The sequence below is a fragment of the Piliocolobus tephrosceles genome, chromosome 14, assembly GCF_002776525.5.
Source record: "Piliocolobus tephrosceles isolate RC106 chromosome 14, ASM277652v3, whole genome shotgun sequence".
In the NCBI taxonomy this organism is placed as follows: Eukaryota; Metazoa; Chordata; class Mammalia; order Primates; family Cercopithecidae; genus Piliocolobus; species Piliocolobus tephrosceles.
The window spans coordinates 2,657,706-2,670,429 of NC_045447.1; the positions used below are offsets into that span (position 1 = coordinate 2,657,706).

General features: G+C 60.6%; 1 protein-coding gene across 6 annotated transcripts in view; it reads right to left on the reverse strand.

The window, feature by feature from the left end:
• The window catches only part of KCNT1 (potassium sodium-activated channel subfamily T member 1), a 98,907-nt gene that overhangs the window by 46,095 nt on the left and 40,088 nt on the right, over positions 1 to 12,724 (reverse strand). For 3 of the 6 annotated variants that reach the window (XM_023227730.2, XM_023227728.1, XM_023227731.1), the window contains 5 exons: positions 6,884 to 6,963; positions 6,014 to 6,113; positions 3,008 to 3,064; positions 1,962 to 2,010; positions 157 to 216 (listed from right to left, as the gene is read on the reverse strand). In XM_023227730.2, coding sequence (XP_023083498.1) covers positions 157 to 216; positions 1,962 to 2,010; positions 3,008 to 3,064; positions 6,014 to 6,113; positions 6,884 to 6,963 — 346 coding nt within the window. Of the gene's footprint in view, positions 1 to 156; positions 217 to 1,961; positions 2,011 to 3,007; positions 3,065 to 4,635; positions 4,715 to 6,013; positions 6,114 to 6,883; positions 6,964 to 12,724 lie in introns of all 6 variants that reach the window. The other 3 variants (XM_023227733.1, XM_023227732.1, XM_023227734.1) reach the window with 2 other exon arrangements.

Sequence of the window (12,724 nt, forward strand, 5' to 3'; positions counted from 1 at the left end):
GGGAGGTGGGGGAGGTGGGGAAGTGGGGGGAGGTAGGGGAAGGTGGGGGAGGTGGGGAAGTGGGGGAGGTGGGGACGTGGGGGAGGTAGGGGAGGTGGGGAAGGGTGGGGAAGGGTGGGGACCCCCTGTGAGGTGCCACCCCGGACAGGCACTCACTTTGTAGCTGAGGTAGATGAGAAGCATCGTCTCCAGGAAGCTTATTATGGCCACGATGACCTGGGAGTCAGGAAAGGGAAGGAGCTCTGGAGCAGGCCAGGGCTGCGGCGCAGGGCCTGATCCCACAGGCCTCGGTGGGCAGGTACCACACAAAACCAGGCGTGTGTCTGGGGGACTGCCTTGACCCTCACTCCCATGTCAGGACAGTCTTAGCTGCCAAGGCCTTTGGCTGACCCCCACCAGGGCCAAGGGCAGATGGAGTCTTGAAACCCTGGTCCTCCTGGGCCGCCCACTCTAGGCCCAGGGTGGGATGGAAGGTGCAGTGGGTGAGGCAGGAGACTCCGGAAGACACCAGAGAACGGCTATTCCCACTGCCCCGGTGGGGAGGGAATGGGGATGGAGGCTCAGTGGACCTGGTTTTCTCAGTGGAACCCCCTCTCAGCACAGGCATCTACTGACCCCTCTGGAACATGATAGGGGTGGGCACGAGAGACCCTCTCTGGTCTCATATGGAGACATGGGACCTAGTCATGAACTAGGTCACCCACCCAGAAGCCAGCCAGGCCTGTGCACTCTCCATCCCAGGAAAACAGCAAGGACACAGATGGGTCAGCGGAGGGAGAGATTCAGACAGTGAAGCAGACAGAGGGGGTCATGAAGCCCTCAGGGATCCCTGGGAAAATTGTGTGGAGAGCAGTAGAGCTTAGGTTGGTCCTCGGCACTCACTGAACCTGGGATCCCTGCTTACTGAGCATGGGTTTGTGTTCAGCGTTCACTGAGCCTGGGTTCCCTACTTACTGAGCCTGGGTCTGTCCTCAGCATTCACTAAAGTCTGGTTTCCCTGCTTACTGAGCTTGGGTCTGTCCTCAATGCTTACTGAGCCTGGGTATCCTGTTTACTGATCCTGGGTTTGTCCTCAGCATTTACTGAGCCTGGGTCAGTAATGCTTGGTTTGTCCTCAGTGCTCACTGAGCCAGAGTCACCTGTTTACTGAACCCGGGTTTTGTCCTCGGTGCTCACTGAGCCTGGGTTTGTCCTCAGCATTTACTTAGCCTGGGTCAGTAAATGCTGGGTTTGTCCTCCGTGCTGACTCTGAGTCACCTGTTTACTGAGCCTTGGTTGTCCTCAGCATTCACTGAGCCTGGTTTCCCTGCTTACTGAGCGTGGGTCAGTAATTGCTTGGTTTGTCCTCAATGCTCACTGAGCCAGAGTCACCTGTTTACTGAACCTGGCTTTGTCCTCAGCATTCACTGAGCCTGGGACTGTCCTTGGTGCTCACTGAGCCTGGGTTTGTCCTCAGCATTTACTGAGCCTGGATTTGTCCTCAGCATTTACTGAGCCTGGGTCAGTAAATGCTAGGTTTGTCTTCAGTGCTCACTGACCCTTGGTTTGTCCTCAGCATTCACTGAGCCTGGTTTCCCTATTTACCGAGCCTGGGTTTGTCCTCAGCATTCACTGAGCCTGGTTTCCCTGCTTACTGAGCCTGGGTCTGTCCTCAGTGCTCACTGAGCCTGGGTCCCCTACTTACTAAGCCTGGGTCTGTCCTCAGTGCTCACTGAGCCTGGGTCCCTATTTACCAATCCTGGGTTTGTCCTCAGTGCTCACTGAGCCAGAATCACCTGTTTATTGAACCTGGGTTTGTCCTCAGCATTTGCTGAGCCTGGGTCTGTCCTCAGTGCTCACTGAGTCTAGGTCCCCTGCTCACTGAGCCTGGGTTTGTCCTGAGCATTTACTGAGCCCGGGTTGGTCCTCAGTGCTTACTGAGCACCACTGCAGTGGGGAGAGGGGCAGGGTGGGGCACTCACCTGGATCGCCCACAGTGTCATCTTTCTCTCCACCCATAGAATGGGAGCCCTGGGGAGAGAAAAGAGGCAGCACAGTAGGGCACCACAGCCACTAGTGTCCCCCAGCCACCCTGGGGCTGGGGCCATAACCACTGGCCCCAAGCATGTGCTACTCACTGGGGCTGGACCAAAGGAGCCTACCTTGCCTTTGGAGGGGACCGTAAGGAGGAGGGAAGGGAAGGAGAAGGGAAGCAAAGGAGAGAGGAGAGGAGGGAGCAGGACTGCAGTGGGCTGGCACCCCAGGAAGTTCTTGTGAGGCTGGGGCCCATGACTGAGTTCCCATGGAGCCTTGGCCTGCAGCCCATGACATTGCCAAGGGTAGCAAAGCTTCTCCTCTCTGGCAACGACAGGCAACAGCAGCCTGGGTCCTAGCCTGGGTGGCCTGTTTTTTTCACCTGGGTCCCTGGAGCCGGGCTCCCATGAATGTCCCTGAGAGCAGGGAGGTCAGGCTATCTAACACAGCCCTCTGGGTTTCCCTGAGCCTTGGTTCCTCATCCATAAACAGGCGGGGCATGGCTGCAGGGGGCCATCTGCCCCTCGCCTGATGTGGACAGGGGCTCGGGCACTGGGGACACACCTAGCACGGTCTGGGGACAGGTCTTAACCTCTGGACCAGGCACCCCGGCTGACCCGCAGTCACCTCTCACTGCCTGCCCAGGGCAGCCGCCTTCCTTGGCCATAAGATGGTGAACTGGAAGAGAAGCTGCCAACTCACCAGGAGACAGGCTTCCCTGCATCTCTCGCTAGGCTCAGGAAGAGCGTGTGGAGGCTGTGGAACTGGCTGGGAACTCATAATTCTCAAACTACTCCTCTTGAAGGAGACATTCCCAGCATTGACCATGGCCAGGGCCAAGGGCACATGTGTTCTGGGGAACCTGGGTGGCTGCTGGGCTGAGGCTGGGCATTGTCCCTGAGGGACCAGGCAGTGTGAGCCTCTGGCCATCCCACCCCACCCTGGTCCCAAGCCTCTGAGCACCTGGCTCTTGGGAGCTGGAGTGTGGACTTACCAGTTGATCTCGGAGGACGAGTCATTGAAGGAGTAGTTCTGCTTGGGGCAGCCCCAGCTGTGGAGAGACACAGCGCTGGCCTGGCCTCGGCCCCTCCAGCACCACTGCAAGGACTTGCTGCCCGAGGGTTGCCACAGGCTTGGGTTCATGGGGTCCTCCTACTCACCCACCCAGGGCTAACCCCCACATCCTGGAAGGGTCTGAGCTCTCACATCTGGGAGACAAGGCAGTCTGCCCCCTCCCCACCCACTGCAGAGATCCTGCAGGGGGGCCTCTAACTGAGGAAGGCTGGGGTGGCCTCTGCTCAGCCCAGCAGGCAGAGAGCGAGGGTACATCCCACATCTGCGGGATTGGGGGTAGCCCTGACCCAACAGTAACACACTGGTTCTGCCTGTGTTGACAACAGGCTCCCAGGGAGGGGCACTACATGGCCAGAGAGAGCACATGGGAGCACTCAGGGCCTCCCCAAGGCCAGAGCTGCCTTGAACAAGGCTGGACAGTGCTCAAGAGACAGGGAGAGGAAGCTCCTATCCCTAGGTGCTGACTCCAAGAGGCACGTCCCTAAGCTGCTTCTGAGGACAAGCGACCCCCAAGCTACCTGGAACCAGCTGCTGCGACAGTGACCAGGGCATGGCCAACACGCTAGTTTTGTCCCAGACCATCACCAATGTCAGGGTCACTGACCAAGGAGACCTCACTGCTCACAAGGCCCCTGGCGATGACCAGTTCCTTTTGTCTTTTCTTTCAACTGACCCACTTTCCTCTGATTTTTAATGCGGTTGTTGCAAACTCAATGCCCACAGAAGTATCTGGACATCCATCAATCATCCATCACCCATCCATCCATTTACTCATCCATCCATCCACTCATTCCTCCATCCATCCACTCATCCATCCACCCATCCACTCATCCATCATCCACCCACCATCCATCCACCCATCCATCCATCCATCATCCACTCATCCCTCCATCCATCCATTCCATCCATCCATCCATCCATCCATCCATCCATCCATCCATCCATCTTCTACCCACCATCCATCCACCCATCCATTATCCACCCATCCACCCATCCCTCCATCCACTGCATCCATCCATCCCTCCCTCCCTCCATCTGCTCATCTCCCCATCCATCCACTCTTCCATCCATCCATCTACTCATCTGTCCATCCATCCATCCACTCATCCCTCCATCCATCTGCTCATCTCCCCATCCGTCCACTCATTCCTCCACCCATTCACTCATCGTTCCATCCAAAGTCCATCCCTCCACCCATCCACTCATCCATCCATCCATCCGTCCATCCATCCATCATCCACCCACCATCCATCCACCCATCCATCCATCCATCCATCATCCACTCATCCCTCCATCCATCCATCCAATCTTCTACCCACCATCCATCCACCCATCCATCCATTATCCACCCATCCACCCATCCCTCCATCCACTGCATCCATCCATCCATCCATCCATCATCTGTCCATCATCCACCGATCTTCCCACCCCCATCCACATCCTGGACGCTGTGCTAGGGGATGGGCAGTGAACACAACAGACTTGTGCCCTGTGGGGAGGTGAAACCAGAAGCCCCAGGGGCCCCTGGGACTTGGGGTGGGGGGTGACCCAGGAAAGTAGCTTGAGAGTCAGTTAGGGCCCAGTTCTCCTTCTCAAATTATCCTAGTGGGTTCTGCCCTCTTCTGACCTAGACAAAGACAGGAGAGGGTAAGTCTCTGGCCTGGGGATACCAGGCCCCCGCGATGGGGTTAACAGGTGAAAAGGGGCTTGAGCAAAAGTTTACATGCACACCTTTAGGCTCCCAGAAGCCAGCTCCCGGCAGTCAGGCCTTCCTCTCCAGGGAAGAACCTGCTCTGCGCAGCCAGAGGGGACCAACATCCTGGCAGGGTTCACCCTGATGGCTGGATGGTGACAACCACACCACACATGTGGCTGCAGAGCCCCTCAGCGCCTGAGCACTCTTATGCATAAACAGCACCAGACATTTGAGGAGATTATGGGTATGAAAAAATCAGGGCCCAATGTGAGCTCGGGAGAAACTGGCCCAGCAGATGGGGAAAATGTAAAACAGGAAAGGACCGGAGATGCCATCCTTGAAAGGACGTTCAGAGGAAGGATTTCTGGAAACCAGGAAGCAGGATAGAACAAGTGAATGGGGGAACGAGGCAGGAGAGGGGAGAGAAGAAACAGGACACAGAGCACAGCATCCAAGTGCCAGGGAGTCAGAGCAAGAGGCCTGGGGTTGGGCGCTGGTCCCCAAAGACATGACTCAGGACAATCAGGCACTGAGGACCTCAGGGCCCTGCTGATGTCCCCTGGGACCCACACAGAGGGAGCAGGAGTCACCAAGGCGCCCTGGGCACAGAGTAGATCCCAGCAGCTGCCACTTCTCGAAGCAGCGACGGCAGAAGGAGACAGAACAGGACTCAGAGAGAGCAAGTTCCCACCCACCCTCATGGTGGCTGCTGCGAGGCTGGTGAGGACCTGACAGTGCACATGGCTGCCCGAGCACCTCTCCCGGAAGTCCCTGGAGCATTGGCCTCAGGAGGATGGGCCCCGGAAGGGGACTCCTTGGGACCCAGGAGGGGTAGAAGACACTCCCAGAAACAGGTAGGGGCTTTCCCTGGGGGGCTGGGCGCCCCCTTCCCTGACCTGCAGAAGCTCAAGTGAGCACGAAGACACTTGTGGGGGCAGGGAGGGCCTTCTTAGATGCTTCAGCCTTTCCGTGGACCTTCTGGGGTCAGTTAAGGGCACAGCTGGAAGTCTACGATGGGGACCCTTCTCCCTACACTGAGCCGTCTGCGGGAGCCTGGGCACTGAGTCCTTGGCTTTTTCCATCCTGGGACAGGCGCTGGGAAAGGAAGGACTCCCCAAGGCCCTGGGCACAGGAGCTCCCTCAGGGACGCCATCAGCCTCTGTAATGGCCCAGCAGGAAGGCTCAGCCCTGGGACCCGCGACCCCTCGCCCAGCCGTGCAGGTGACCCACCATCCGATGCCCAGGGCCGGGTCGTCGAGCAGGACGCGCACGATGTAGAGCAGGCAGGTGAGGAGCTTCAGGGAGAAGTTGAACAGCCGGATCCTCAGGCCTGCGGGGAGGGCAGCGGCCTCAGGGCTCTGACCCAGCCCTGGGCTTCGGGGAGCAGGGCCTGCACCCGGGTCTGGCTGGGCTCTCTGGATGGCCCCAGCTGGGCTCCCCTCCCACACCCGGCTGCACCCAGAGCCCTGCGTGCCCCGCGTTGCTTGGGGGCCGGTGCTCCCGGGTCAGCCTCCGAGAGGTTCCGTCCCTGGCCCCACCTTACAGGTGCCTGAACGTGGGGTGTGGGGGATTTCTAGAGGCCACTCCACTTCTTGGGGGTCAGGATGAGGATTGGGGAGCAGGCAGGTGAATGTGGAGCCCCTGGGAAAACCCCCAAGTCCTCACCCTGCATCCCTTGGGGGGCCATGAGGCCAAGCTCTGGCTGGGAACGGGGCAGGGAGCTGTTGGGGAGGGTGGGGCTGCATGGAGGGGTGGGAGGCGGGGCCTGTCCACACGGGAGACCTTGCGGGCACCTGTGGATGGTCCTGCCCCACCCAGCCCGGTGTCCAGCAGGCAGGGCAGTGTCCCCATGGGTCCCGCTGGAGAGGCCCTGGTCTCAGACAGTGTGAAGCTAAGCGGGGGTGACCCTATGCCCCACTCACCATGCACCCCCACCCCCACCCTGCTTTCAAATCCCCCTGCAGCACTCAGGCGGCTCCCACCCCATGGACTCTTCCCTGAGCTCACAGCCCCAGCCTTTGCCATTGCCATTGCCAGCCTTGCTCCCAGCGCCCTCAACACCTCCCTGCCTGGGAGTGGCCCTCCAGGCACCCCACTCACTCGATCTTTGGTTTTTGATGAAGAACAGCTTGAGCCGCTCCTTGAAGGTGTTCTCATTGACGTAGAACTCCACCTGGACCCTGGAGGAGCAGAGAAGGGCGCGGGGGCTCAGGACCAGTGGGGGCTCAGGCTGGGGACACGCCAGAAGCCCCAGTCCGACTGACTTCTTCCAAGTTTCCAACTGCAGGCGTTGAGAAGACAGCAGGGCCACTGCCTCCATCTCAGACCTGGGAGGGCCCTGGTGTCCGTCACACCCAACAGACAGCTGACCCAGCCTCGGCTCCTCTCAAGATTCCTCCCTGCACCCCTGGGCACTCACTGCTGTGAATCTGGGCCCTCCAGGCTGCCCTGTTGGGGCTCAGGGTGCGGCACCCACTCCATACACCCTCGCCCAAGCCTCCGTGGGTGCAGGGCAGCTGCCAGGAGATTGTCCATACGGCCCTGGGCATGGTGCTCAGGACACCGCAAGTGCTGAGAACGCACCGTAGGACCTGCGTCAGATAGGATGTCCACAGCTGATGGTCAGCTGCTCTGTCTGGAGGCCGCTGGTGGCTGTGCTCCATGGCTATGGGCCACTGCAGCCTCAAGGGCTGTCGGGGAAGATGGGCTGGTGGGAAGTGGTCATCCCTGCACCCAGCCTGCAGGCCAGCCGTGGGGCCCTCTCCAGCCAGGGCTGCTCCCCTTCCCTCAGGCTCACCTATGCCCCCAGCCACCAGTTCCCAGACACCCCTCAACCCCCATGCTCATGGGGCCTGTTACCCAGCCCGCTGGCCTCCAGGTCCTGAGAAGAGACCACAGTGTGCCAGTCGCCGAGGGTGGCAGGTGGGGTGAGGTGGAGTGGGGAGATTGTGTGGTTCACCTACTGTGGCCACCACCTCCATGACCCAGGCTGGCCACCAAGAGTAGGACGGAGCCTGGGGGTGGATGGCTGTTGCCCCCACTGACCCAGCCTTGGACACAGGGCCTCCAGTGCCCGGCTGTGCCGGGATGCAGGCCAGGCTGGGCCAGGGTTTAATGTTCCCCTGAGATGAAAACTCCAATGCTGCCAACCTGCAGGACAGACAGGAGTGAGACCCGGAGCCAGGGTTCCTGCAGCAGGTGCGGCCATCTCTGGGAAGGCGGAGCACGTGTCCCACTAAACGGCCTGTACCCTGGGGTGCTGGGCTGTCCTCCATGGGACCCTCAACTGCTCCCAGCTATGGCCACTGTGATCTCCATGATGTCTACTCCTATCAGTTGGCTGCCTTAGCCCTCGGGGGCTGCCTCTGGTGCCTGGCCTTGCTCCCTGGGGTCAAGGAGAGGTGCCCTGCTTCCCTCAGGGATGGTGTGGGGACAGAACACACAGTCCAGGTGAGCTCCTCAGCATGGGCCCCCTGCCCAGTGCAGTGCGAGGGCCACAACACAGTAGGGCAGACAGATAGGGGAGCCCAGAGGAAGCGCTGTGCTGCCTGGAAGGATCCTGGAGGAGGCAGCGTTCAAGCAGAGGTCCCAGGGCAGCTGTCCAGAGGTGGGGGGAGATAAGCACCAGCCTACCCCCTGTTCCTGCCTCAACCCCTTCCTTGTGACCATCCACCAGGGCAGGAGGCTGTGACACCCAGTGGGCGGGCTGTGAGCCTCATTTCCCCTCTGAGCAGGCACTGGTTCCCATCAATCGAATCTGAGAATTTGATGTCGCTGCCTGGCCCGGGGCTGGTGACCCCAACATCTCCAAAAGTGATTAAAATATTCGGTGTTTCCCAAAGCTCACAACACTCAGGGTAAGTGATGTGGACCAGGTGTGTGCAGCAGCCTTCGTGGTGGGGCTGCTGTGGGCGGGCAGGAGGGGCCTTGGTAGAGTCCCAGCACCTGCCTTGATCTGCCCCAGTGGCCACAGTGGCCTCTGCTGGTTACAGAGCTCAAGAAGGGGCCAGAGGCCGGTCACAGATGCCTGTAATCCCAGGACCTTGGGAGGCAGAGGTGAGAGGATCGCTTGAGGCCAGGAGTTTGAGACCAGCCTAGGCAACATAGCAAGACCCCCTGTCTCTATAAAAAATAGCCAGGCATTGGCCGGGTGCGGTGGCTCAAGCCTGTAATCCCAGCACTTTGGGAGGCCGAGATGGGCGGATCACGAGGTCAGGAGATCGAGACCATCCTGGCTAACACGGTGAAACCCCGTCTCTACTAATAAAACAATACTAAAAACTAGCCGGGCGACGTGGCGGGCACCTGTAGTCCCAGCTACTCGGGAGGCTGAGGCAGGAGAATGGCGTGAACCTGGGGGGTGGAGCTTGCAGTGAGCTGAGATCCGGCCACTGCACTCCAGCCTGGGCGACAGAGCCAGACTCCGTCTCAAAAAAAAAAAAAAAAAAATAGCCAGGCATGGTGGCACGTGCCTGTAGTCCCAGCTTCTCGGGAGGTTGAGGTAGGAGAATCGTTTGAACTTAGGAGTTTGAGGCTGAAGTGAGCCTTCAACACGCCACTGCACCCTAGCCTAGGTGACAGAGCGAGGCCCTGTCTCAAAAATGAATAATAAATAAATAAATAAATAAATAAATAAGGGCCAGGGCCCAGGAAGAGGCGCGTGGCTCTGGGTGCCCTTGTCCCATGCTGAAAAGGAGACTCAGGCCAAGTCCTGGGGCAGGTTGGTCACCCTACCTGGCACACTTGGGGCCTCTGGAACCAGGCGGTGGGACAAGCCTCTCACAGACCAGGGGGGTCTGAACCCGGTGCTAATCGGGGGTCAGTCTGCCCCCAGAGTGCCCCATCATGCCCTGGAACCCCTCAGCGCAGACAGCTCTGCTCGGTCCCCCAGCCCCTCCTCCTACCCCATGCCTCTCATCAGTGTGCCTGGAGCCCTGGCTGGGGAGGGCCCTCGCTGCATGAGGGTCTCTTTGGGGGACTTGCCCACTGTCTTTCTCTCTGAATGAGAGGCTCAGACAGGACGCTGGAGGTCCAGGCTGTGCTGGGCCTGGTCTGGCCATGTCAGTGGGGAGGCAGAGCTGAGGAGGGAGCTGCCCCTGGGGGCTGAGCCCAGGGTTTCCTAAGGCCCTCCTCCCCTCACTGCCAGGGGCACCCAGGGACCACTGGGTCCTAAAAGCATGGAACTTAGGAACCCACGCTGCCCGCCTCCTCACCACTGTCCTGCCCTCCACGGCAAAAGCCTCAATGCGGGGGGGGTCTGCCCACCTCACTTGCCCCTACTGCCTCCCACCCTCTCCTGTCCAGCAGGGAGCCTCACCATGCCCTTCATGGTGACCAGGCCCCAGAATCTCCCCTCCTCCCTGGGCCGCTCAGCACGGCCTCCCAGAGCTCTGGTTTTCTCCTCTCCGCTCCGTTCTCCTTGGGGGACTCCAGGGCTGGCCACAGGTGCCTCTCCCCCACCCAGCCCAGGAATTAAGTACCACGCAGGGGCGACTTCCCAACTGGCTCTGCTGGCAGCCATCCAGTCTCACTCTACCCTCTGGCATCCACCCCCCGCCCCACCCAGGCAGAATTCTCCATTCCTGATGGCACCAGGCCAACTACCCGCCACCGACCTCAGGCTCCTGTACCCTCCTCTCCCCTAGACCAGAGCCATCAGCAGGTCCCGCAGCTCTGCCCTCAGAATGTTTCTCCCCTCTGACCTCCCTCCGGGCCTGGGGCTCCTGCCTGACCACTCCTCCTAGGTGGGGGTGCCCAGCTCCACCCTGACCATCATCCCACACTCCGCTTCAAGGCAACACCCCGTCAGCTCCATCTCTCCAGCCAGCTCTGGCCACACCCCCAGCCCTCCAGTGGTCATGGGCCTCCCAGGAGCTTCTGCTCTTCCCTTTCCCTCCCCATGGACCTGGGGCAGCTGGGACTCTGGGCCTTGGGCCTCTGCAACTGCCTGCCAAGACCACGAAGCCAGTGCAGCCAGTGTTGGCCTCCACAACCAGGAAACAGAGAAATGCAACTGTGCCCATCGCCAGGACCTCACTGGCTTCTGGACAGCCAAGTTCCTCCCCAGACACATTGGGGTTGAGGACTGCTGACCTGGGACTAGTCGTGCCCCCAATAGCTTCTCTTTGAGGCCCCTTGGTCTCCTCCTGGCATCCTGGAAACAGAGCACTGAGCTCTTTAGGGAGACAGTCCCGCCAGACCCTGGTCCCCTCACCCAGGGGCCGTGGGCCCCAATCTGGGCAGCCCCCCACAGAGCTCAGCGGGGAGTGCCCACCCGCACGGAAGACACCCTCCACATGGAGCCAGAGAAACGCTGGGGCCTGGCAGGCCTGTTCCCTGAGAAACCAGAGCCTGCAATGCCAGAGAAATTAATGACGCCTCCTCTGCTTTTAATTTTTAACGAACTGTGGCCGCCCACTTCTCCTAGCACCACCACAAAAAGGAGATAAAAACCATCCATTTTCCCCTGAAGTGTATTTCAGGTGACTGGTGTGATCTGTCTTAACGCATCACCCAGCGGCAACTTGGGAGGGAGCCTGTGGCTGCAGAAGCCTGGCTGGGGTCAGCTCCAGGCCGACCCGGCTGGTGTAGACCCGCCTGGTGGTTCCAGCCAGAGTGGCCCAAGCTTCCTTGCTGCACCAGAGGTTCATGGACACTGGTAGCCTGGAGGGCTCTGCTAGCTCCTCAGAGTCACAGCATGCTCCTGGCCTGGCAGCCAGAGGCCCAGGGCTAAGACCCAGTGAGCCCTCTGAGGCTACACGGGCCCTGCTGCTCCTCTGCTCGGCTGCTCCTCTGCCCGGCCGTTCCCCTCCACCTGCCAGCGCCTGGGCCTCCGCCCTGGGGAAGGGGAACCAGGACAGGGGCCAATTCTGGGGCGTCCCGAGGACAGCGGACAGGTGGAGGAGCTCTGCCTGTGGTGAGAGAGAAACAATGGCCTCTGTGTCCCAGGCTTCTCCTGGGACGACGCCCTTGCTCGGAGGCTCCAGGCACCGGAGTGCCCCGGTGCTCAACTGGGGGCCAGCGCCCGTCTGCTCAAACCATCAGGACCTACATCGGCCAGAAGAGACAGTGCAGGCCTTCGACTCACTGTGGTTCCCAGGCTATGACGCCACAAGTGTGGACCACGGGCAGAGGCGGGACCCCGGGTGGGGCTGCACTCTCCGCTTCCTGTCAGGGCCTGGTCTGTGGGAAAGCAGGGACCGGCTTATGGCGAGTTGCTCCTGGGAGCTGGGCGTGGGCTCGGTGGAGCGCCCTGAGAGGTGGGAGCCGCCCCCAGGGCTGGGAAGAACCTGCCTGCAAACGTGGGCTCCCAGGCCAATGGGCAAGGACAGGGTAGAATCATCTACTTCCTGTGTCCATTCTCATCCACTCATCAGTTCACCCATTTGTTCACCAGGCAGATAGCACGCGAGCGCTCACGGCAGCATCTGTGTGGGAACATCGCTGTTCCCAAGCAGAGTCCACCCCTGGCACTCCTGGACCCCCGGCCGCAGGTCCCGACCTCCACCCTGGGAGGCAGGCTCAGGGGCGCATCCACACACGCACCACAGGGGGCTGGGCCCGTCTGACCTCTGCCAGTCTGCATTTTGGCTGGCGGGGAGGACGGGGCACACCAGGGACCACCACTGCCCATGGCCTACAGCCCAGCAACAAGGCACATGGCCGGTGGGACTCACGGGCACGCACAGGCAGGCCTGGCCAGGGGGTGCCGGATGCAGCAGGGAGCCTCAGTCCCTCGTGCACTCCCTGGGGTGAGGCCACGGTCCCTGAGGAATCCACAGGCCAAATCCTGGCCCCGGCCCTAGGAGAGCCGTCAGCGGCACTGGCCTGTGGCGAATAGTCTGTCCCTGGCACCGTGAGGACAGGGCAGCTCCCGGTCAGCTGAGGCCCGCTGCAGCCCCCCGAGGCTCCCCGAGGCCCGCACTTGCCCCAATCACGCAG